Source organism: Pavona decussata, unplaced genomic scaffold, assembly GCF_977016875.1.
Source record: "Pavona decussata unplaced genomic scaffold, jaPavDecu1.1 SCAFFOLD_39, whole genome shotgun sequence".
In the NCBI taxonomy this organism is placed as follows: domain Eukaryota; kingdom Metazoa; phylum Cnidaria; class Anthozoa; order Scleractinia; family Agariciidae; genus Pavona; species Pavona decussata.
The window spans coordinates 1,214,346-1,239,946 of NW_028145461.1; the positions used below are offsets into that span (position 1 = coordinate 1,214,346).

At 38.1% G+C, this 25,601-nt stretch overlaps 3 protein-coding genes across 6 annotated transcripts in view; 1 reads left to right on the forward strand and 2 right to left on the reverse strand.

Moving 5' to 3' along the window:
* LOC146483379 (uncharacterized) overlaps positions 1-10,823 on the reverse strand; it is a 35,190-nt gene extending 24,367 nt beyond the window's left edge. Inside the window, exons 1-5 of one of the 2 annotated variants that reach the window (XM_085106092.1) lie at positions 10,658-10,823; positions 6,592-6,654; positions 5,367-5,419; positions 3,880-3,930; positions 1,023-1,102 (exon numbers count right to left, since the gene is read on the reverse strand). In XM_085106092.1, coding sequence (XP_084962218.1) covers positions 1,023-1,102; positions 3,880-3,930; positions 5,367-5,419; positions 6,592-6,654; positions 10,658-10,726 — 316 coding nt within the window. In that variant the 5' untranslated portion in view covers positions 10,727-10,823. Of the gene's footprint in view, positions 1-1,022; positions 1,103-3,879; positions 3,931-5,366; positions 5,420-6,591; positions 6,655-10,325; positions 10,557-10,657 lie in introns of those variants that run through there. The other variant, XM_085106093.1, reaches the window with a different exon arrangement.
* A 4,025-nt stretch (positions 10,824-14,848) lies between these two features.
* Positions 14,849-21,437, forward strand: LOC146483380 (uncharacterized). 2 transcript variants are annotated; one of them, XM_085106080.1, is made up of 11 exons: positions 14,849-14,946; positions 15,476-15,523; positions 16,380-16,740; positions 17,152-17,280; positions 17,377-17,472; positions 17,608-17,653; positions 17,947-18,045; positions 18,409-18,492; positions 18,823-18,918; positions 19,145-19,240; positions 19,582-21,437. In XM_085106080.1, the coding sequence occupies exons 3-11, from the start codon at positions 16,491-16,493 to the stop codon at positions 19,943-19,945; spliced, it is 1,260 nt and encodes a 419-aa protein (XP_084962206.1). In that variant the 5' UTR covers positions 14,849-14,946; positions 15,476-15,523; positions 16,380-16,490; the 3' UTR covers positions 19,946-21,437. The 2 variants fall into 2 exon arrangements, with proteins under 2 accessions (XP_084962206.1, XP_084962204.1); XM_085106078.1 differs by lacking the exons at positions 14,849-14,946; positions 18,823-18,918 and having other exon boundaries at positions 15,482-15,523.
* Positions 21,438-21,481: 44 nt separating this feature from the next.
* The window catches only part of LOC146483381 (putative E3 ubiquitin-protein ligase HECTD2), a 31,268-nt gene continuing 27,148 nt past the window's right edge, over positions 21,482-25,601 (reverse strand). The window contains exons 16-22 of one of the 2 annotated variants that reach the window (XM_085106088.1): positions 25,449-25,523; positions 25,134-25,221; positions 24,726-24,832; positions 23,376-23,491; positions 22,745-22,894; positions 21,749-21,865; positions 21,482-21,715 (exon numbers count right to left, since the gene is read on the reverse strand). In XM_085106088.1, the coding sequence (XP_084962214.1) occupies positions 21,577-21,715; positions 21,749-21,865; positions 22,745-22,894; positions 23,376-23,491; positions 24,726-24,832; positions 25,134-25,221; positions 25,449-25,523 (792 nt within the window). In that variant the 3' untranslated portion in view covers positions 21,482-21,576. Of the gene's footprint in view, positions 21,866-22,744; positions 22,895-23,375; positions 23,492-24,725; positions 24,833-25,133; positions 25,222-25,448; positions 25,524-25,601 lie in introns of both variants that reach the window. The other variant, XM_085106089.1, reaches the window with a different exon arrangement.

The window sequence follows — 25,601 nt, forward strand, 5'->3', positions numbered from 1 at the left end:
TTCTAACATAAACAATGTATTATGTAATCTTACAACGTGAACCACAACTTTGTACTGAAAGCAATGCAGCAAAGTTCTAAACATAAAGTACTGAAAGCAAAGTTCTAACCTGAAACGTGGGCATAAAATGCAACGGAAACTATTAAATAAATTAATCTATACTGAACTTATGAATGGCAAGTAGCATTCTTTAACCCTTTGACTCCTGTCGTATTTCCATAGTTTTCGCATAAATTAACTTTTTCCTGCAGCGGTTCAAAATGCGCAGTAGGTAAATAAATATCGTTGGCTTCCAAAATTAACTGCATATTAAACTGGAATGATTAAACAAATGTTTTCTGACGTAAAATAATATCGTTACTATTAATCATTTGTCGAAAAACACACTTGAACGCAAAAATATCTAAAATTCACGGCATATTGGTGAAGACCTTTGGCATATCAAATTTCAACCTTGATTACGCATTTGTCGCTTTTCAAACGCATATATGAATTGACAAAGACACAAAAATCAACAAAAAGCTTTTCCAACAAAACATTTTATTGAAATAAACGATGCATTTGCTATTAGAGGCCAAAACTTTCAGTTTTTTTTTTTGCGTGCGTGCAAACACGCATGTAAAATTTGAAGACACTCCGTGTTTGTTCAAAGCGATCACTCGCAGTAAATTGGGGCACGTTTGCGATGAAAATTACAGAAGTTACAGAATTCTGGTTCAAATCATCACTTAAACTATTTGTAAAAAGCAAATCAACATCGGAAAACATCATTTACCGTATTGTCGCCATTGTCCTGATCCGCAAATACAATCGCTTAGATCTCGGTCAGTCGAGGATTAGCGTCAGCTTTCGATAGGATTCCATTTGGGATTCCTGTGGCATTTACACTCTTACACTCTTTCACTCTTTCACTCTTTCACTCTTTCACTCAACCCGATGACATAGTGTCTACGCTTCTCTAGAAGCCGTAGACACAAAAACATGCTTAACATGCTTAATAACAAATACTTCAATTCACTGACCATCCTCATGAAGATCTATGTGTGCAGGAATAGCGGATGGTCTTCTGGGCTCTACTATCTCAGCAGAACTATTTGAAAAACTGAAAATAAAAAAGAAAGGGAAAAAAGCTCTAAGAAAGTACATGAACAAGGTTTTCATTTGAGGCCGGAAGCCGGCCGTTTCGTCCGGTCGTTTGCCATTCCACGTCCAGTAATTTAAGATCAACATTGGTGATTTTTTTTTTTTTTACCACTGTATTATATATTTTTCATACTAAGGCATCTCATGAACATACTGACTAGAGGATAACAGAATAATGATAAGCCAATGAACATTCTGTTGTTGCCATTCTCCCTCCCCCTACCAACTGACCATTTTCATTCAGTAATTTACTTTTTACAGAGAATTTTAGCGAGCTCCAGCATTGCCTACGAAACTGTTTCCTTGGTTCCAGAAACGCTGGAAATGGCGTTTCTGAGTATTCTATTTTAAAAAAAATTTCCTGGGGGAGCAAGCCTCCAGACCCCCCTTGGTGCTTGCTCCTTCGGCGCCAAGAAAACATTCACGTCTGGTGCTTTCAAAAGTATGCCTGCTACTATACAAAACAGTTGAAAACCCTGCATGAACAGCAATACCACTAAAAATCTTTCATCAATCCCATCTTCATCAGAAAGTCAACTGTTTTCTTCTTCCTACTCATTGATAGCTTTCATCCACCTTCATTAACAAAACATCCAATTTTGCAAGACTCAACAAAGTCTATCACATACTGGTACTGAGGTTGGTCACAGTCAGGGCTCATTAAATATGTCCTCCAACCCTCCCTATACAGCAAGGATCTGCCCAAAAGGGGTACCTTTTACAGGCTAGAGGTATAATAGGGATTTCCTGAGCTGATAAAAAAGGCTAGGGAAAACAAAACTGTCATTTGCAATAGGCACAGTAGAACCCCATTAACTTGAACTTGGATAACTCGAACTCCCCAGCTTACTCGAACTGAGTCTCAATTCCCTTGGATTTGACCCAACTTTTCAGTCATTTTTACTCGGTTAACTCGAACTCAGATAACTCGAAAACCCCACTATCTCGAACTTAATTTCGTTTCCCTTCATCAAAATTTACCCCGATAACTTGAATTTCTGGTTCTTATAACTTGCTGCGGATGCCCATTGAGAAATCCCATTAGCTTTTCTTATTGTGTGATCAAATTCTAACACTAGATCAAAGACTGGAAAAATCTGATTTTAATTAGCGCAACGAACAGATACAAAATGTATCAGCTTCTCGTGAAATAAGTTTAATTTGCACTGTATTGTATACCGAAGTGCTGAAAATTAATAAACTATTAATTATTAACCTGGAAAATTAAATGTTTTAATCGACCCCGCTAACTCAAACAGTTTTTCATTTCCCTCCAGAGTTCAAGTTACCAGGGTTCTACTGTATTTCAAAACATTTTCAAATTAAAGATCTTTCAAAGAGCCACCAAAAGGAGATGCAGTGTTGGCATTGCAGGTTTGTGAAAGGGATACCACTCTCTATGTAAGCTATATAAAGGGATTATCTTAAAGGTTTCTGTCAAAAATGGTATATAAAAAGGTAAGGGTTTGGACCTTGGGGCAGAGCTTCCTGTATAAAACTCTGGTCTCACACTCAGGTTCTTTAGACCTAAAAGTGGTGATAAGGTTAAAATGTCTATGTGACCATGCAGCTTTGCACTGTACTGTTACCGGTATACCATGTACTACTTATTCAAATAAATAAATAAATAAATAAATAAATAAATAAATAAATAAATAAATAAAAAACAATTTTGATTAGTTCTTGACAACTTTGTGATGCACTAGCTCTCTTTCAAGTTAGTCAATCGAAATTGAAATCCAACAACCAAGAGAGGCTGGGTTGTTAAGTTTGACATTCATGATCATGGCTTTGCCAACCAAAGTCTATGTTTAATAAATGATAAAAGTTAGCAAAAACAAAGTGGAATGACATTTCCAAGCCATCTTGAATTTCAAGTGTAAAGGGGAAGTATCACGAAAATGTGATGTCATTTCAAAACCCAGAAAGGTTTGTCTGACAACAGAAACAAAAAATTATTGTCTAGTTTTGTTATAGATTAACCCCCCAGTGCAATGAAACTGTCGATTAGTGTCTCTGGCTAGAGACAGAGTCAGCTGGTAATTGCATTGAAACTTGAAAAAAAATGTTAGGCTAAATAAATGTTTTTCAAGTTCTCGCTTTTTTGTTTCCAAAATGCGCTAGAAAAGAAAACGTGAATTCCTGTCAAGAATTGAGTTGATTTCTCTCCTCTCGTTGTTCTAGAATTATTTTGTAGCAAAGTGAAGGTCTTATTTCACCATCTTTAACAAAAGAGGTCAAAAACCCCATGAAACTTCCCCTTTAAGGTGATTGAGGTGGAGTCAAGATGGCTCTGAAATATCGTTTTGGTTTGTTTTCACTGACTTTATAAATCTTAACTTATTTCGAAATGTTCTCTTATTTTTAATTAGCCAGTTAAAACAAAAGCCACCATAAAAAAGTTCAGAAAAAAAATTACATTGAGCTATTGATTACATGTACAACCATCAGAAAAGAATGACAAATAATAATTATGAGAAAATACCTCTTAAAATTATATGATAATATGAAACATGTACCTGTCCACAATATATTAAGCAAATTAAAACCAGCTATAAAACACCTTCTTGAATAAATGAGTTTCACGAGTCTTGTTAAAACAACCCATGCAATCAAGTAATATTTCTAACACAAGGACCTTATTTAACCTTTTTTCACAAAGCAATGCTATTAATTAATGGCACGCAGGACCATAAGTATCTAATTAAAGGTGCTAGTGACCTTCAAGCAATGTACCTTCTGCACTTTTTCTTCGCTTTCATCCTTTTAAGCACTTTTGTTAGTTTCCTGTAGAAATCAAATCAGGGAAAATTTATACAATTTCCATCTTTAATTCCTTGAAAGCCAGGTTTCCAAATTGACATATGTACCACTGACAATAATTAGTAATAATAGCAGCTGTTTTAGAGAGTGGTATACAGTTGCCTAGCAATAGGACAACATAGCTTAGTATGTTGATGTCAGGCTGAAGTGCTCAGCAGGAAAATCATGACATCAACATAAATAAAAACTCATCTGGCCCCAATATTATTGTTCAAAGAGCGGATAATTTTATCCACTGGATACGAAGCTATTCAGTAGATAAAATATGTGCCAGATTTTCCTATAGCCCTTTATTTTGTGTATAAAGTAGAAGCATCTGTCTACTTCAAGTATGGGATTGTGTGAAAAACTTGCCAAAAGCTTTTGTTGAAGTACATCTTATCCGCTGGATAGCAACTTATCCACTGGACAAAGTTATCCACTCTTTGAACAACCGGGGCTCCTGATCTTTATGTATACATGTACATGATGTTAATTGAAGGGGTGCGTGGAATAAGGCCCTAAGTGACTTTTGATGTACATGTAAGGTCAAATTCTCCTCTTGTTTCACAAGTCAATATAAGGCAATTTGGCAGGAGAATCTAGCAATTTATCAGAAGTCACTTAGGGCTTTTTTCCAGGCACCCCTTCAATTGCTACTTTGAACCAGGCTTCAATACAAACGCTTCTAAATCAAACCGGTGCCTGAAAAAAAGTCATGAATTTCAAGCTGTATTCTTAATACTTTGTTTGCGCAACAGTGCAGGGCTATCACTAAACTTTGGTGAAGCTTGTTTCACAAGCAAATCAGCCATTCAAGTAAAAAAAAAAAAAAAAAAAGCGTCTCCTATTCTAAAGTTTACTTTGTCTTTTAATCATGTTCAAATTGAAGTAGCTGGAGATCGTCACTGTGATTGCCATCTGCAAATTGCATCTCACTGCCAGTTATACTAATGACAGTCTCAATGAGTGCTGGTGATAATCGGGTCTTGACAATCTGCGAGCCAGCGAGCCAGTGAGCCAGCGAGCCAGTGAGCCAGCGAGCCAGTGAGCCAGCGAGCCATGCGAGGCAGACGTGCAAGGCACTCAGGTCAGCCTAAAAAACACTCCGGTAAGCCTAAATAGCACTCCGGTTAGCCTAAACAGCACTCAGGTTAGCTTACTAATAAATAGCTCCCCGGTTAGCTTAACAGTCAGCATTTATGTTGGGGGTTGTTCATGCCTCGCACGCCTCGCACGTCTGCCTCCCATGCCTCCCATGTTTTGTTCATGCCTCACACGTCTGCCTCGCATGCCTGGCATGTTTTGTTCATGCCTCGCACGTCTGCCTCGCATGCCTCGCTGGCTCGCATATTGTCCACACTTGTGATAATCAGAATCTATACTGTACATAACAGTATCTACCAATAACAAAAGTTTACCTTTTGCTCTCTTGCGATATTTGAAAGGTTTTAATGTCAAACTCTGTTAGATTCTGCAAGGTACAGAACAAAGTTCAGCAAATATATATGTATCAATATCAATTTATTCTGTCCCTGATTTATAGGGGAATTTTAACAAGTTCATTAACTGTTTCAGTTCCGTTACCTAGAAACGAATCACAACGAGCTCAACAAACACCTGTAGGGCCTCTTAAACTTGATTGATATTGGTCTCCCAACTGAGGACTAGGAAGTGGTCCTTAAGTGCCAACTTGAGCCCAAAATACATGCATCTAAAAACGCTCACATATTGCATCATAGGATTCTTATTTTAAAAATTTGGCTGTCATAAATTGTAAAACATTAAACTCATACATGTAGTTTCTTGTTCACTAGACTAGTGAATTTTGCCTCACTTAATACCACCATTACTATCTAAAACATAGATGTATGACACATTTTATGTGGTAACTGAGTATACAAACTGTCAGTCAGAATTTCTTTTTTTAATTAATAAATTATAAGCGTAAAATAAGTGAGACATATTAAATGTATACATGAATGTTGTGATTTAAATTTGTTGTTAGTTTGAGAACTTTTCAAACCAATTTGATTTTTTCAATTCCCCTTGTTCCAAATTACACATTCATGTACATGTACTGTATGGCATTATGATCTGAGGGAAAGGAATTAAAAAAAATGAACTGGCTTGAAATTTTCTTTTCCAACTTGCAAATTAAACAACAACATATAAAAATGCTTTAAAAGCATGATACACCCCTGTACATGTTGTAGGTTAAAATGAATCCCAGGTTAAAATGATTTCAACCTAGGTTGATTCGTATTTTCCTTTGTTTAAGATGTAAATTACCCGACCTTAAACAAAGGAAAATACAAATCAACCTAGGTTGAAATCATTTTAACCTGGGATTCATTTTAACCTACAACATACACACCTGTATGTGTCACAGTTACATGTATTTCCCCCATATTTATTATTATGTCAAACCTGTGCCAAAATCATGACTACAATGTAAATACTCTTGAAAGCAATTAATTATTGCAACAATTAGTAAGAGTATTTTATCGGTGTTGCATATGAGTAATAATTTATTATCATATTACTCATACATAACACCGACAAAAAGATTTCAAGTGAATTCTTGATGAGAGAGCAACCAGCCAACACAGATTGGTCCATTTAAACAAACAATGATGGCCTTACCAGAAAGGAAATTCCATTTATTTTCTTTAGTGAGAATGGTCTTACGCAATCATGTAGCTGCTCCTGTAAAAAAAAGCACAAAAAATGGACAATTCAATTATTTAAGAAATATATCTTTACATTTTGCTTGAATATGTATTTTCTTTGGTTCAATGATTATTAAAAGACAAACAGGTGCAAGCATGCAATGCACATGTACCCTTTCAGTTTTTAAGATACAGAATACCAACCGAATTAACAACAGTAACATTGGATAACAGATACTAAGCTCCCGCAACACAAACCTCACAGTTACAAAGCTTAGCGGAACAATAACAAAACACACAGCCGTAATTTAAGTGGCCTTTAGCCCTCAATTTAATGCATTGCATAGCTTTCAAAGAAGCTACAATGCTAAAGAAAGGATCAAGAGACAAATAACCGCGATAAGAAGCACAACATCTTGCAACAAAAGCAAATAGCCGGGCGCGGCAATCTGACAAAAGCTGCAAGATAATGTATAGTTATTACATGGTTCAAATCCTATCCTTACAACGATAAAAAGAGAGGCTATACTGTCACCAGATGCACTGAAATGAACCATACCAAACCTAAACTAAATGCCACAAACAAAATAAGAACGACAGTTGTTTAAGGACGGTGCCTAATAATATCGAAGTATTTTTGTGCGGCTTATGACTATGCGGGAAAAGCAGATCTTAGGAAGGCCTATTAGAATCCAAAACGAAAATAGGGGGTAGCCACGCATTTTTCAGAGATAATTAAGCAATAATATCTCTAAAAAGCGCCAAAATATGAAGCGATGTATGGGATTTTTTCCTAAATTGAAGCTTAATTATCTCTGAAAAATGCATGGTTACCCCCAATTTTCTTTCGAGATACCAAAAGCGTTTGCTAAGTTCTGCTTTCTCCGCATAGTTTTAAACCGCGCAAAAATATTCCTGTATTAGCAGGCATCACCTATAGGAAACCCGAGTATCTCAAGATGCGCAAAACGTATGCGCAGTAACAATAATAGGCACCGTCCTTAACAGAAACAACAAGAGGTCAAAATGACTTTTGAGATCAATTACAACACATGAAACAGTTAAACACCTGGCTTTTTTCAGTGTCTATAGCGCAAATCCTCCAAATCATAGATGACATTTAATAAGAAGAAAATCCAGCGCTAAAAGAAAATTAAAAGGGAGCACCGCTCATTTCATAGAGAAAAGGGTGTTCTCTGAAAGACATACCCGCGAGGGCAAACCTTTTATTTAGGCTAAAGAGGCACATGAGAGTCGTGCAGGCCCGTCAACCCTATCATTGCTATGTTATATCCCTTTGACAGCACTGGTATAGGTGGAGGATCTAATCTTGCAGTATCTAGACTAGAATACATGATGCCTGGAAAGTCAAAATGGGAGTGACCTTGATTTGAGCTAAAAGAAAATGTTGATTTTTATGGCGATCAAAAAGGTCTACTTAAGAGTTCTTTGCCAGGCACTAATCTTACTTGCAACCCCTTCTTTGATGAGATCTTTGAAGTTTGTCAGCATCCTGATTTGGATGGAAATGTTAATAATTAACATTTCCATCCAAATCAGGATGCTTTATTATTATAAAAACACTGACTATATATGCATTAAGTCCAAGCAATGTGTAAGGCTATGAGTCGTAGATCTTTAAATTGCACAGGCCATGCATAAACCCTGGAGGCCGTAGTTTGACAATGTTTAACTTCTCAGATTCAAGATATACAGGAAATGGCCATTTGGGGTGTATAACATAAAAAATGTTCATTAATTTATAGAGCATGCTTTTTGGATGACCCCAACGTGGATGTTCATGACCTTTGTCTTAGTAAGGCCCTCAAAACAGAGACTGGCTAGGCTGTAGTGGTCTCCCTGCCTAATAATTTTTTTTTTACGTATATTCATGCATATAGATCTGTTATCTGTATTTTAGTTAGGCGAAGCTAAATAAATAAATAAAGACCCTGTCAGAACTTTTAGAGTTTTTTTATAATTACAAGTAATAAAAATACTTCAAGGACAAGGGATAACTAGACAAATAACATTATAAATATTACAAATAAATCATTGTTAATATTATTAGTTTTATGAATCGATCAAAAAGATACCTTTAAAACTGCATTTCTCACCTTTGTGCACTTCATCAATATAATAGCTATATTAAAAAGATTTACTCACGCAAGGACAAGTTAAAACTAACAAATAAATAGAAATCAATGTTTCAGTGCCCTCATGATCACGGTGACAATGAAACACTTTTTTGTTAGGTTTTACTTGTCTTAATACTAGAGGGCTTAAACTAGCTAATTTTAGGGATAGCGTTGCACAGAACACACTGACCCCCATGTGAAGGCACAGTGTTGCAATGCTAGTGCACCATTAAGATTTTGAATCAGAAGTTGGTTATTGAAGCTGGACTGATTAAGTTGTTTGTTTTTGTCCATCTCATTTTTTCTCTAGCATAGTCTCTCTCTCTATGTAGGTGGGTAGAGAGAGAGAGACATGCAGTAGCTCTATGATCGCATAAAATAAGCTTATCGCTTGCACAGTACCAGAGTTTAAACTCTGTAACAGAACAGCATCCTATCCACAGGGGAGTAGCGTAGTAATGTAACTATTTCAGCTCCGGCCGCTTAAGTAGATGATGTTTGTAGACCATGTGCAATTTTTCCTGAGCCTAGTTCACACTTGTGCAAATATATACACAGGCATAAACTCCAGCATTGAACCATAAAAGAAATGTATGTGAACTGGCATGAGATAAGCAAATGCACAAGAAGAAAGTTTTTGTTTCTTTTCTCATGCCTTGACACTCATTATGGGCTAGCATGAAATAATATTAACATGCATGAGCAAACTCATCAACACCAACGTTATGTCGTGCTTAATTAATTTCACTACTGCAGAAAACTAACGTGAGATGAGCACAAACACAAGTGAAAGTAAATCAGAAACACTGCAAACATGATTTCCTTAAGCATGTGCATGTGCTTGCTCTCATGACTCAGTCCTTATATTATAATAAAATTGTGCAATAATTATTGAAGTGTCAACCAGTCCTTACTATCTATAACCCGGCCTGTTGCAGGGTCTTTTTAAAGTCTGCCAACTAATTATCTTCTAAGCCAAGTTGAAAGTAAGCTGATCAAGTAAATTGAAGGCGCATTTTTATGCTTATCTTTTGCAAAAACCTCTGCATCTGACTCTCAATGAGTTGGAAATTAGTGCAGGGTAATCTGAGGTAAACGCTGAAAGTGATTATCATAAATAGTAAGACCTGCAGCTCTAGATACATGTGGGATAGCAATCTCCAAGTAACCGATAGTTGATGTTTCAAATTAAATTGGTCAAAGGACTTAAACTAAAGGATCAAATACGAAAACTATCCACGAGTCAATTGCCCTCAGGGATGCAAGCTTGAATAAGATTTACATTGGAGACTGTCACGATTTCAAAAACAAACCGGGACAGCTATAAACAATTTACCTTTGATTTTTCTAGCGCCATTTCATCGGTCTATGCTTTCCGTACAAGTTAGATACGTACGTTCAATGAATATTGGTTCAAGCTTTCAGTTTGATACAGCAAGAAGCCTTTTGCAGAATACAAAGGAATCCAAGCTTACGTAAATTTGCGTAATTACGTACACCTCCAAGAGACAATTGAGAAATTGTGGCTTTTCCAAGGTTTGGAATTTTGTTAATAAGGAAAATTACCTACCCGCCAAGAGGGACCGAACCACGTTCGCAATCTAGGACGATGCATTCTTGTTTACTGATGAGGTTTTTGAGGTTAGAAACGGCACACTTATCGCGAATGATGTCAAATTCCTTCACACTGTTAGCGCATCGAAAGCTTTTCACTAGGCAATTGTCTGACTCACTTTTGAAAGAAAAATACCTTTGAATGAATTCTAGTCCACAATACGGACGAAATTTTTCGAAATACTCAATTCATTCCGCGATATTGGAGAGCTATCGCTTCAACAAGCTGCAAGTCCAACATCAAACTATAGCAACTATTCAAGGTGTATTTGCAGCTTAATTACCCACCTCTCTCAGCCAAATGACCATCCTCTCCACGTCCCAGTCGTACAAGGTGGCTTCGGATAAAGCCGACATTTTTTTCTTCGAGTTTTACCATACAGAACGATCGAGCTCTTTACGTTTCAACAACGAGCATGATTTTCGGGAGCACCAGAGTTCTTCCGCCTTCCGGGTCCTCTAGATCACGTGATCGAGATGCAGAATCGTGACGTATTTCCCGATCGTGATTCCTTTGTTATATTACAACTTCAGTCAAAAATGTAATCCTATAAACGTGTTTGTGATCTTGCGGATGAAAAGATTTTAAGTTACCGTCTATAAGTTATTAAGTTTTGTTGCGTGACCATTGAGCCTGACGACAAGGATTCCTGAAACTTGTGCTTACCTAGATTTTCTACCCGGAGCAGCCGTATTACTTGTTAATAACCACGAGTCGTTTTGCTTTTGTTCAAACAAAAATAGATCTTCTTTGTTGTAATAGATCGGTATGGCAATACAAATTTCCTTTCGTTACGAACAAAAATAGTTCTTCTTTTTAGTTTTAACCGATCGGAGCGACAATACAAATTTCCATAAACGTCTTTTCCTTTTCTCAAAGTTTTTCACTTTTGATAATCCCACCGGAAGAGTTATGTTTTTTTTAGCCTTGAGAGGAAATACAGTTTCCTTTTTAGGAAATGCTTCGTGGAAGAGATCCCTCAAAGCGAATATAAGCTTTGAAATTTAATTTCCAAACTATTTGACGAAACAAATTTTCATTTAAAATTAACTCGACCCTATAGCGTAATTGACGTCTACTGAAGAAATTCAAGATTTGCGACTCCGATGTTAAAGTCGTTGCCATAGCTTTCTTATTTAAAATTGAATTTCACAAAGTACAAAATTGTAGCTGGGTTGTTCTGAAGTCGCTGGTCACCGCTAATATATTTAAATGCAAAGTGTGATGACATTCCCAGGGAAGAAATATTTCTGTGGGTACGTAATTAAATTTTGCAGGATCTAATTTTGTGGATGGTACAGAAATTCCTTGAAACCGCAAAAATTAAAATTTCATGGTAGTCAATGTGGACACTGTCCATGACGACAGGCGACTCGTAGTTTCCCATCTCGCACTACGCTCCTATTTTTTTGTTCTTTCACGAACAGCGTGTGCGCCTGATGTCGATGCAGGGAAAGATTTTTATTTTCACGCTGTTATGGCGCCGTTTCTGTAAGAGTTATAAAGTTATCTGTACTCAGTTACTTGCCATAAACACAGATATGGAGTGTGTCTGTCCACAGTCACTACCAGTCGACACACCGCGGGGTTTTTTTCTCGGGCACTCGACGATTTTTGGGAGAAAACTGGTGGATATGTGATGACGGAACCCTAGTTTTGGTGAATTGCGCTTTGTTTTTGGTCTCAAACATGGCCTTGTAATTGTATTTTGATAGTTAATTTATGACTGAACTACGAAAAATGTTCCCGCAAAACTTACTTTTACAAGCCAATTTTGCATAATGACCCGGCATAATCCTCGCGAATTCTAGGTTTCTTTTAACTTATACTCCCAGAGAACTTAAAGTGCTAAAAAAGCGAAAATCGTTTTTGTGTAGTTATAAAATTTTCCGCTTTGAAATATATGATTCCGAAGTTTTAGAATGCTGGGGTAAGAATTGCGGATTTTAGGAAAGCTCAAAGTTGGGCTTTTTTGCTCTCACTGAAATGGTCAGAGGATTGGGTCGAGTTTTATGCTGAATTCCAAGTTGTGACGTCACGTTTACTCTCATTCCGTTCTTGCCGCCAGAGAGGATTGTAGAAAGGGAAAACCATGTCTAGCGATTCTGAAATGAGCAGCTTCTCTGATACATCAAGCAACAACGATGAAGAAATATTCTTTCTTCTCTTCCGTCACGATGAATTGCAATTCTTGGCACCAACATGACGTCAGCGTTGCATTTTGGCCGAGCGATTCGAATACCATTTTGAGCTAGGGCAAAATAGCCGAACTTTGAGCGCTCACAAAATCGGCAATTTTTACCCCAGCAATCTCAAACTTTGAAATCGCGTGTTCGAAAGGGTAAATTTTATAACTACCTAAAAACAATTTTCGCTTCATAGACACTTTTAAAAAGAATGCAGCAAGCTTGCAAAACACAAACAAGCGAAGAAGACGGAACGTCATCGATTAGGTATTCAGATAGTTTAAAAAATTGAAATTTGGAGGATATCTGCTAGTGGAGCCGAACCCATTCGAGCATAAATCTACTTAACCAACAAAAAACATCGGATTCCCGTCCGCGCGCAATATGTACGCGCGCAACATCGTCACATTCATTACAAAAACGTCACAATGGTCAAATTAGATTCAGATTGGATAAAGTTCCCCAGTTGCATACTGCAGTGTACGCTGGAAAAAAGCAAAATGTATTTGATGACAAAGCTTTTCCAGGAAGCACGTCTGCTGCTAAAGTTTTTAACGAAGCCGAAAGGTAATGGGCTTACAGAAGAGAAAAATCTCAGCTCGAAAAACAGAAAAGCGTCTGAAATGGTGAGTCTTAATACAATTTGCTACCCGTCCATTCGACCTTCCTTTATGGGCAAGCCATATTTTAACGGGTAGTGGTGTGAACTTTTTCTCGAAATAAATTGCAACAATTTAGTGCGTGGCATTGGTATAGATAGCTTACAACGGCATTTCTAAGACTGTAAAGCAAAACCTTGTCAGGAGTAAACTGATCGCGAGTTCTTAAATAATCCGGAGTTAGGTTATTTACAGCGTTGTTCATCATAATCGCTTTTCTAACGGCCCGTTGATGATTAAGTTTGCTACAAAAAAGTTCATTACTATTACTGTCATAATTTGAGAAGGTTATGATACGTGCGGTACGCGGATTCTATAACTTTTGTAATTTCTGTGGGACTCCCATTGAACAGTACCCCCACACTACCATACAATAACCAGGTGGTTAGCAAGAAAAATTAAACGTAAGCTAAAGCCTATTCCAGCGCTTGGTGGGATCGTATCGAAAGAATTTTAAATTAAATTTGGGGAGGGAGGGGGAGCAATGGCGTTTACAGAACAACTTCGTTATGGTCAAGCTAGATCGTTTTCTTATATCGCCCGGCTTTGTCTGCGTTTCAGAACAACAAGCCATGCGGCTAAGTACATGCCTCACCGCTATAAAATTACGTTAACAAATTTGATCTTATTTTTACTGCTAACTCACAGTTCTAAAGTTTATTTGGTTTATCTGATATCTAACTACATTACTATTACAATTTTTAGGTTACGGACTTGTCCACTGAGGAGGAAAAGCCGACCCTTGATCATGCTTTTAGTAAGTATTGTTAATTAATTAGTTACACAGGCGTCCGGGCAGCATAAGCTGAATTGAACCTGCCTTTATAAATATCGCGGAATGAATAAATAAATGCTCTTCACCTGGTGAAGAAGAAAACTGCAGCTGGTTGTAATCTATTAATCAAAGTATCTTCGAAGGTAGGCATCTAATGATGGTGCTTCTTTGTAAAAAGGTATTTTTTGCTCTGTTTATGACTACCACGCCTTAGCAAGGGCTATTGGAATCCAAAAAGAAACTTGAAATCCGCAGGTCTCGCTTTGACTGCTCACTGACGCTAGCTGAGTTGTTTCCCGTAGGCCGCAGATCATCTCCTTAGTCACGCTTGTAAATAGATCGGTTGGGCTGCCTCCTATCAAATGGGATTATCACTCGATGCATGTTTCTTCCTTTTCATTGGCCGAGGGAAATCACGTGACATACAAATAACTGCCTACAAATAATAGTCTGCTCATGCACAATACTGTCCAAAGTGTTTTGCTTCAATTAATCTGCTCATGCGTAATTGAAACCGCGCTCTTCAGTGTGTGAAAATGGCAGATCGCTTCCCTGAGCTGTCAGAGAGTGATTTGACATCTTTAATTATTATGAAAAACAAACTCGGTGATCGAATGATAAAACAATTATTGAACTCGGTTATAGCAAAATATCGTGATTTGGCAGTGTTTCTTAGGTCAATTATTTCCCTCAGCCTTCGGCTTGGGCAAATAATTGATCTACTCGCCTCAGACAAATCATGATATTTTGCTCAACCTCACCCAATAATAGTTAATTCTTTGCCCGTTATGCATGTTGAGGATTATTTGGTTTGATAGTAGCTTACAATAAACATAGCACTTTGACATTTTAATGATCTTGAAGGTGATCTGGCCAAGTATGAACTTGGGCGTAAACTCGGTGAAGGTGCGTTTGGACAAGTTTTTGCTGCAAGAAGGAAGACAGACAATGTGCCGGTAAGAACTGGAAATATTATCTGAGATGGTTAATTAAATATGCAAAGCCCAAAAAAATCATTTAGTTCCCATTCCCCCAAAGCAATCTTTCATAAAATGCACAAATTAAGGAATAACGTTTGGCCTAAACGTTGTACATTTTGGGATGGAGTGGTGATTAATTGTCCATAATGCATCCGTTAATCGAAAGAGCATAGGTCGGCAGAATAAAATGGGAGATAAAAGATCAAAGCGTAAATTCACACAATTAATTTCAACATTCTCAGAGAGTTCAAATTTAGGATGTTTGGTAACAAAAAATATTCATCAGAGGTAGCCTGGATAAATCACCCAAGCATTGAACTAACAAATTTTTCCAGTTTGGGATAGTTGCACTGTTTACAGTACCAAAAGATCTTGAAGCAGTTTTAAAACCAATTCAAAGAAATCTTTTTCGTAAATGTGTTTTTGTTAATTTCCCACAAAACTGTTTTTGAATAGAAGAAAAGAAATTATTGTAACAAGCGTCCTTTGATTTGATCATTTTTAGGTGGCCATAAAATTTGTGGAATGGGATTCGGTAGACGAGTTTAAAGAGGTTAGTTCATCAAAATGTCATTTATCAATATTTAGAAGACACGCTTGCAGGAAAAATAAAGAACCAATTGAGTTTCTCTGCTTATCGGTTCAGCTGAAAAGCCCTCGACGACAGTAGATCTATAGAACGATTTCCACGCTCGTTTAAGCCTGTACCCTGATAATTCGGTAACGTTAACAATTTAAAAGTCGCTACCATGTATTGAATTGTTACAAAATCAAAATCATCTTCGCTCCTAACAAGGTTTTAAGTTTCCTTGCCAAAATTGTCTACAATGTGAACATCTCGAGAAACTAGTAGGGTAACTTGCAGTCTATGTACCATCCACTTTGTTTGCTCCTTGCGCGATGTTTGCGATCTACTAGTTTGAAATTTACAACGAGGCTCTTCGCATCAAAATGAAAAACGCGTATCCCGCATCTGAGAGAACAAGCTTTCAAAATTTCAACCCCCCAAAAGTTTAGCTTCAGATGAAAAATGTCCTTGATCTGTCGCCCTCAGTAACGAATAGTAAGTGCGATCAACGAAATAGGAGGATACCTTTGGCTATTAGACTGCATGAGTGGGAACCAATCAAAACGCGACAGGACGGGCTTGAAGATGTACAATTTTTGTGGGCTCAACAGACAGCGGCTAACATACCGTTATAAGATCAGCGAAAACGAACGCGAGTCGATCTGTTGTTTATATTTCTCCCAGTCATTTTGAGACCAATATTCATTACCACTAAAACAAGTGTCGAGCGATGTTGTAAATCGTCTGTAATAAAATTGACAAATATTATTTTTTATCTCAAAGGCTTTTATTTTTAACAAACAAAACTTTTATTTATCTAGTCTCCCCTCCCTTGTTGCAGATTGACGGCAAGCAAGTTCCCGCCGAGGTTTACCTCCAGAACAGGACCCAACATCGTCATGTGATCGAGATTTATGATCATTTTGAAACCAAAGACTACTACGTTTACGTGATGGAAAGACCAGAAAGCTGCCAAGATTTGCGACATGTTTTACATCACAATGGGCCCCTCACAGAAAAGAAAGCTAAACGCTATTTTCGCCAAATCCTCGAAGCCAACATAAATAGTGAAGAGAAAGGAGTACTACATCGTGACCTCAAGCCTGAGAATATGTTATTGGACTTCAAAACGGACGAAATTAAACTAATAGATTTCGGTTTAGCTTCTGAAGTCCAATGTGAACCGTTTAGCTCGTTCCGAGGTAAGTTAAAACGGCGCTAATTTGATGTCGTTAGAAAATGCTGTGTGTTTTAAAACTTTGTTTTGATTATCGCCTATTTTGGCTTTAAAAATTTCTCCTCGCCGGCTTTTTGGATACCATGACAACAACAGAAAAAAACTCATGCTTCTTGAGAACAGCGGCAACCATGTGAGGTCACAAAATCCAAAATGGCGTCGCGCGGGAAATTTAAACGCCAAGTTTTATAACACTAAAATGCTTTAATTTAAAGTTAAGCTTTGAATGTTAGACACTATCGGCCAACAAGTGAACTTTCTTCAGTAATTAATCTTGCGCCCAGATCTTATTACCATTAGTAATGGGAAAAAATACATTCATATTGATATTCTACTATATTTTTTTAATAAAACTGAATGATTTTGTCTCCTCCAGGGACGCCGTTTTACATTCCACCGGAATATGTCAAAACAGGCTTCTACGATGGCTGTCAAGCAACTGTGTGGCAACTGGGTGTCATTTTGGTGGAGATGCTACCCAAATTTCCTGATGATTTGTCACCAGGTATTCATAAGTTATGGGCGGTTTTATGCCTGTATACAGAAACTACAACACAAATTTCTGGACATTAAACGTATGACTGTGTTTCAATTTAAACAGAGGTGAAGAGCCTAATGCTGTCTATGCTAAACTTTAACCCAGATGAAAGGCCATCTTTGAGGGAAATTTTAATTTTTCCTTGGTTCACCATGGAAGGTAAGCGTCTTCATCGGTCTTATTCATTTTAAATAGTTCAAAGGTTTTGGGTTTTGAGTGCATGTGATACAGCTGGTAACACTGATGTTGTTCCAGCTTGCTAATCGTTTCTGTACTTCTTATCAATTTTGGCAGATTCATCAGATTTTTCCTTATCGTTCTTCACGCTGCATTCCTCAATGTAAGCATTAACAAATAATTTCCATTCTTTATCTGTTTCTAAGTACAGCTTCTGTTCCTCAAAAAAAGCCGAACAACTGTCCTTTGACAAACGTCCTTTGACAACGGAGTTTTCATTGAGAATCCAACAAGGCTGAAACTTCACCGGCAACGTTATGGACAAACACGTTAATCTCAGTATTGTTATTGTCCATGACGCCAACGAGTTATTGTTATGCTAACTGTCAATAACTACTATGGCGGTGACGACGTCAGCAGTTCTCTAACATGGAACCTTTGCACTTTTATTTCCAGCATGGACGAATCACTTAAGGAGGCATTATCGGAGTGTAATTCATCATTTACCGGGGATGGAGAAAGCGTTCAGTCAAACGTTACCTTGTGCTTCTCTTCGTAAGTGTTGACGCATAGCCCCATTTATTTTCGACCGTGTGATGATGATGATGATATAATAATAACAATGATAATGATGATGATGACGATAGCAATATCGTTGACAATGTGGACAATGAGTAGGAGTAAGAGAACGATTGTGACGACCACGATTTCAGCAGACCCTCAAGATCGAAACAGTTTTGCTCTGAGTTTTAGAATAGAGGAATCACTGAAACGAAGGGGAGCTTTCGCTGAATGTGACTAGTAAGCTTAAGGTCGTATAATGATGATGGTATTTCAACAATGTGGACGATAACGTCTGTGACGATCGCAATTTCAGCTGTGCTCTTAGATCAAATCTACTGTTGTCATGATTTTCAGCTTGGACAAATCACTTGAGGAGAGCCTCTCTTTTCCATTAGCTGCTGCTAGTGCTCAGTCAAACGTTACCTTGTGTTTTTCTAGGTAAGTGTTAACGCATGGCTCTTGGCTGTTTTAGTTAGTTTTCACTGAACCTTACGAGTGAACATACGGCCGCACGATTACAATATGCTAATAGTGATCAATCAATCAATCAACAACTTTATTTAAGTCTCAATCTGAATAGCCGAGCACGAGTGCCCTGCTAATTGGGGAGACTAACAAAAAAAATGTAAAGTAAAATCTATTCAACTAAGATGATGACATCATCGACAATGTGGGTAATGACGCTGTTTATCGGATGACCATAACAATTGTGATCATCAGGATTTCAGCAGTGCTCTAACATTGAACCTTTCTTACTTTGAATTTCAGCACAAACAAATCACGTGCAGAAACGCTGTCTTTTAATCCGTCAGCTGCTGCAAATGGAGACAGCACTCAGCTGTACGTCACCTTATACTTCTCTGCGTAAGTGTTAACACAACACTCCGCTTATTTGGCTCTTCCTGTTAATCCGTTTTAAAATCAAACGAATGACAGCTAGCACTGAACCTTCACGAGAGAGCTTAAGGCCGTGTGATGATGATGACAACATTGTCGACAATGTGGATAATTACAATGATGATAACGATAGCTACTGTGGCAGTCACTACAGCAATTCTCTAACATCAAACCTTTCTATTCTGATTTTTAGCTTAGAAAAATTCCTTGCAGAGGGCCTTCCTTCTAATCCATCAATTGTTGTGAATGGAGAAAGTACCCAGACAAACGTTACCTTGTACTTCTCTGTGTAAGTGTTAAAACATGGCTGTTTGTTTCGCAGTTTTTGGCGGTCCATTTTCAAACGAAGTAGAATCTTCACTGATCATCCTGAATGATCTTACCGTCGCTTGATGTGAATAAATAAATCAATGATTTGGACAACGACGATGATGATAACGGTAACGACTGTGACGATCACGACATGTCATCAGCGTTCTCAGATCAAACATCTCTTTACTTTGGCTTTCGGCGTGGACAAATCACTTAATGAAGCCCTGATTTATTCTTATTTTTTAATTCAGTTCTTCATTACGTGCGTGTTTTTGGTATTGCTGACTGAATGCCTCTTTTGGTTTTTCTTATTCTCAGCATGAGCGCATTTGCAGACAAAAACGGCTTGAAATGTGATTATAGAACCAATGGCAAGTCAAAAACTTGTGCGGAAGCGAGTGATGTTAAAAGAATGAGCTCTTGGGAAGAAACAAAACAGTATGGAATTCAGCGCCGCCCGGGTAGAGATGAGCTTGAGGAAGGAAATACAAGAGAGGGCAAGAGAGTTGCTGGCGAACAAAGAACAGTTATTATAGAAACCTGCATTTGGAGTCGTCAATTATTACGCCTTAAAACAGCTGGCAGGCGGGTTCATTTGTTTGGGATCTCAAGCGAGCGGCGAGGGCCGGAAAAACGAGGCGGGGAGCGGAGCGAGCTGGTGAGGAGACTGGGGCGAGAGTGAAAGGTAATTTTCACTCTCGCCTCAGTCTCCTCGCTGGTTTGCTTCTCTTGTCGCCTCGTTCTTTGCGCCTGCGCTGCTGGAGTGAGATCTAGAATGAACATAAACAGCGAATCGTGAGAACGCAAAACCGCTGGCAGGAGTGGAATGCCACCAAGAGACATGCTGAAGAGGCTTATTGGATGGACATAGCACTTCAGAATCATCCAATGACACTGAACCATGAACTCAATGCCAACAACGAAGGCCTCAAGTTTAACTTGGCCGTTCTTGTTTTCCGTATTTTTTGCTCGATGTATTATAACGATATATACTGGTCTGAGACAAACCAAGAACAACACGTTTGAACAAGATTTGTGACCAAATTTAGTCTGTTTTCAAGTGAACCAGATAACTGAGCAATCTGGTTAATTAACGTAACTTGTGGAGCAGGAACACATGCGTGTGAACAGGTAAAACACTAACACAAATAAACAACAAGTCGTTACACATGTGTTGATTGAGTCGCTTGTGTCTAAATTTAGCTCTCCTCTTCGATCACCACAATGGCTACTACTTTGCTCGTGCTTGCAACAAATACATAACGTATGACAATTCCAGGTTTGAAGAAATTACTATAACTGAACCTCGTTACAAACTTTAAAATGAACATAAAGGAGAAAGGAACAGTTGAGAGGACAAAAGTACGACTGGTGAAAGGAGAGAGAAATGACCAGTGAACAAATTTAGAAGTAAGGTTCGCCTTTTATTATTTTTGTTTACTTTACAAAAAACTTCCCGGAAATACACCTTCACGAAACGGAAAAAAAAAAACGACTAAATCCAGTGTACTACATGTATCTTACATAGTGTCTACAATCTGAAAACGTAATTTTTAATTGATATTAACATTGTAAACAACTATCAAAACTGTACAAATAAAAGCAAGTTTATCAAAAACATTATTCTTTTGTGAACTGTACAAGGGGTGACATAGTTTCTAAAGCTCCTCAAGGCTGCGCGAGAACCTTCTGCGAGGCTAACTAGTTTGTAAATAGTACACGTCTCCTGGTAAAACTGGTCTGTCTTGACAAACCAGTAAAATGGAACAGGAATACAACAGCCGGTTATCTTGATATACGGTGGAACAAAAACAGATTGAAGCTACGCCAGAAAAACGTTTATCACAATTAACCGGCATTTTACCCTTCAGAAAGACCAAAGAAAACCGGTTCTCTGAGAAAAGCAAAAGTTGAAGCACTGTTAATGAAACTTTTGAGATTTTTGCTGTGGATAAATTTCAATCTAACGCCCCGAGACGAAGAAAGTACTGGTGAAGAAACATCGATGAATTTGCTTTCCTGCATGCTTCCTTGTATACGCACACATGCAACTTTTGTTGTGAGGCAAAATTTGTTTTGGAGCAGGAAAAAAAGGTTTAATTTTCTGACGATTTCGCTTTCAACAACAGAATAACAGAGACATTTGGGATGGCAATGCTCTTGTCTCCAAAAGATAAAAAAAGTACTGGTGAAGAAACACCGATGAAACATCGAAACATCGATGAATTTGCTTTCCTGCATGCTTCCTTGTATACGCACACATGCAACTTTTGTTGTGAGGCAAAATTTGTTTTGGAGCAGGAAAAAAAAGGTTTAATTTTCTGACGATTTCGCTTTCAACAACAGAATAACAGAGACATTTGGGATGGCAATGCTCTTGTCTCCAAAAGATAAAAACGAGAATTTGGTCAGTCTGAATCCCGCAAAGTCCTGCTTTGCAAGGCTGAAGCAACTAAGTTTCATAATTTGTTTGTCTTGGTGTCACTCTATTCCAAAGCCCTCAGCATTTGAAATCGCAATAGTTAGCTTCTGTTTGAGAATCTTTCGGCTCTTGTATGCAGGAAGACAAAGCTGATTGAAGCATGTGTGAGACATGGGTAACCTGTGAAAAAAAGAGAACACTTGTTTGAACAATTATGGCAGTTCCAACGCTTTGTCACAAAACAACAACAACAACAACAACAACAACAACAAACAAACAACAACAACAAAAAAAAAAAACAACAAACGAAAAACCCGAACAAACATACAAAAGAACATCGCGACAACAACAAACCCATGCAAACTCTAGTTCTGTTATCTAGGTGACTTTTTTTGTTTCAATTTTACAAATCACTATCACAAAGAATGAATGAATAAACGGACGGACGAACGAACGAACGAACGAACGAACGAACAGGAATAGTATTCTAGTTACAAATACAACTAAAATATACACCTTATTCCAAAATGGCTACCATTTTAATATTCTATTGTTGGCATTCAAGTTAGCCCTTCTTACCTCGCTCTTAAGCTCAAAAATCAAAAGAATATTTTATCTTGAACGAGGCAAGAAGGGCTAATTTGAATGCAAACAAAAGAACATTAAAATGGCAGCCATTTTGGAATAAGGTTTATGCAAGACCACAGCGACAAACTGATGAGTAGTGCCGGATCATTTGTTGACCTGGATCAGTAAATTATTCCAAATGCAAAATACAGACGGCAGACTGATCCTAAGGGCGAAGGAGGCGAACTTGATTAAAATAAACAAAAAAGGCTAGAATAACTTGAATATATTTTAAATTTGCCCTAGTTAACCATCCAACTCTTGAAATTTCCAAGGCCGTAGAGACTCTCGTTATTCGCTAAGTTGCATCCGAGTTCTCCAAAAACACGAAACAAAGACTCTTGAAACTAGCAATTCATGTTAGCCAAGCAGTAACATACACACAACCCGAAGGGTTAATGATCTTGTTTTCAGGTTGTCATGGTAACTTACATGCTTGTGCTGTGAGCTACTTCCATCCGTATGATCTTGAACTCCATCTCACCCATGCCACCAATGGGAACACGATCACTTCCGGTGGCAAACAGAAGCAACTTTTTCTTCAAGTCCATTGAAAATGACAAAACTATATCCCAGAAATACCTGACGAAGTTGAGCAGAAATTCAAGTTAAAACGGTTAAACTCTATTTTACATCGAGACTTTATTTGCATACTAGTATGTCTAACTTCCGAGTTTATGCCAGGGAAACCAAGTTTAAAGTTGCATTGTGGAAAGCGCTTTTGGTTGCTTCATAAGGTTTTTTCAATATAAGGCAACAGCAAGGAGTGAGCTGAATTTATGTCAGAGGCTGTCTATTAATTAAATTTTTATTGAAATATTTTAGAGTGGTGTTATAGAAATGCATATTTGTCTGTTTGTGTGTCTGTCTGTCTGTCAATTTAACTGTACACCTGTCTGTCAGTTCAATTAATCTTTCTATTCTCTTCTATTTCCGTGTTTCTGTTTCACGTGTGTGTCTTTCATTAGCTGATGCTGTCGTTGCTTGCTTGATAGTTTGGTTACTCTATCTACGTTCTTAGTATTTCCAACAACCGATGAAACCATTGACGCCATAAACCAACCTGATAGTGGGATCATTCTTCGTGTAGCCATCATAAACTGTCACCTTCCTTAAGGCATCCATGTCAAGCTCGGGGTTCCCACACACCAACATCTCCACTTCTTCAGGGCGTAACATCTACATTCACCACAAGGACACAAACACATTAGGTGTGCATGGAGGAAATGGTAATGGTTGCACATATCAAATAGTCTCATGGCGGTTTACAATTCCTCTGTGGGGTGAAATCGGACGTCAGCATGTAAAGGCGCCACTGGCAGCCGCTATCAGTCAATTTTTTTATCTCACCCATCCACCCACCCAACCCACGCATTAATGTGAAAGACAGATGAAATCAGAGATAGGCTACCACACCACTACGTCGCCTACTCTTTTCGAACGGTGTGTGGGTTCTTTAACGTCCCACGGATTATTAGGTACACGTGTTGTGACACGGGTCCTACGGCAGCAACGCAAGTGACTTGACAGAAAAAGAACAACAGAAACAAAAAGGCCGGGAAACTTAAGCCTGTGTGCTGCCCAGAAAATATTCAAAACAAAATAATATTTCATGCAAGAACTTTAGATTCCTTTTGGCAATGGAGAGGGAAGCCTTAAGAAAGTGACGTTATGAAAGGAGCAAAGACGAAGACAATCAGTTAAGGTCGGATAAAGTGATAGCCATACTTTCCAAATCATTCCGGTGATAAGCCTAATAAGAGAAACGTCTGGACATGTGGAAGAAACTAATGTCTTGCAAACAATAATACAGTCGAACCTCGTTATTACGGACATCAAGGGGCCAGGAATAAGTGTCCGTGTTATAGAGGTGTCCGTTTTAGAGAGGTAGGCTTTATATGCATTTCGATCTCTCAGGGACCAAATGAACTGTCCGCAATAGAGGGGTGTCCGTAAGGAGAGGTTCAACTGTATTTCTCTTGCTACATGTCATGCATAGGGAGGGGGGGGGGGGGGGTTACTCCCCAATATAAGCTATATAGGTATGTGCCGCCCCAAGGGTATGGTTTTTGAGCCGTTTTGGTCTGAAAATGGGTATAGATTTTAAAGCTGAGGAGTGCCCCCCCTCCCCCCCCCCCCCCTTACCCTGAACGCCATGTTCCTCGCCACAAAGGTTTGACACTTCTGCTGGGAGCAACAAATTCAAAGAAGAGACATAAAAAGTCATACAGTTGAACCTCTCCTTACGGATACCTCTATGGTACGGAAATCGCTCTATTACGGACAGTTCATTTGGTCCCTGAGAGACCGAAATCCATATAAAGCCTACTTCCCTAAAACGGACACCTCTATAATACGGACATTTATTCCTGGCCCCTTGATGTCCGTAATAACGAGGTTCGACTGTACTTACAATGAGGGCGTTGGAGGCACAGACACTGTGGAATCCATGATAAAATGATGCAAATTGTTGGTAAATGGACTTGTTCAGCAGATAATCCACGTAAAGATTCACATATTCTGAAAAAAGAAGAGAAAAGAAGAGAAAAAGTTAACAACTGTACATTGTAAAACGTTTTTTGGACAAGGGTGGGTAACATTCTGGATGAAGATAAGCAACAAAGTAAAGGTGGAATTGATATCATACACACTACACTAACAACTGTGGAAATTAACACTGCAAAACTGCTTGTATTGTTGCATGCTTAGATATGAATGTGTCCTTAGAACGACCTGTGCCACTGATCTCGATACAGGATAACAAAACGGCAAGACAACCTGCACAAAACATTAGTTACACACTAGACTGAGCAAACTGTACCTTGTCTGTTTTGTTTTGTGACAGGGATTTTATCTCCCTTCGGCTTCAGGCAATGGGTGACAACTTCTCCAAACACAGTGTAAGAAATCTGTGGAACATTGAAATGCCACTGTTAAAAATATATAATTAATAGTGACATTTTCGATGTAGAAGTTACAATAATGCTTAAGGAACTGCAGCTGATACTGCTTTTGCAAATCCGAGGGCAAATTGAGGTAAAAGTCACGGGAATGATGACAACAAAGTTTTGTAAGCATTACATGCATTTATCATAAAGCATCAACAAGAGTTTGAATATATGAGCAGAAAATAAACCTGGAAAGTTTGACAGAGATCTTCTTCCACATCACCCTCATAATCCAAGAGCTCCTTGAGGCCTCGTCCAAGATCCTACAAAATATTGCAACACTGTTAAAGTCAAAGCAAAGAATTCTTTGGTTCCTGGGAGTGATGTATTTTGTAAAAATT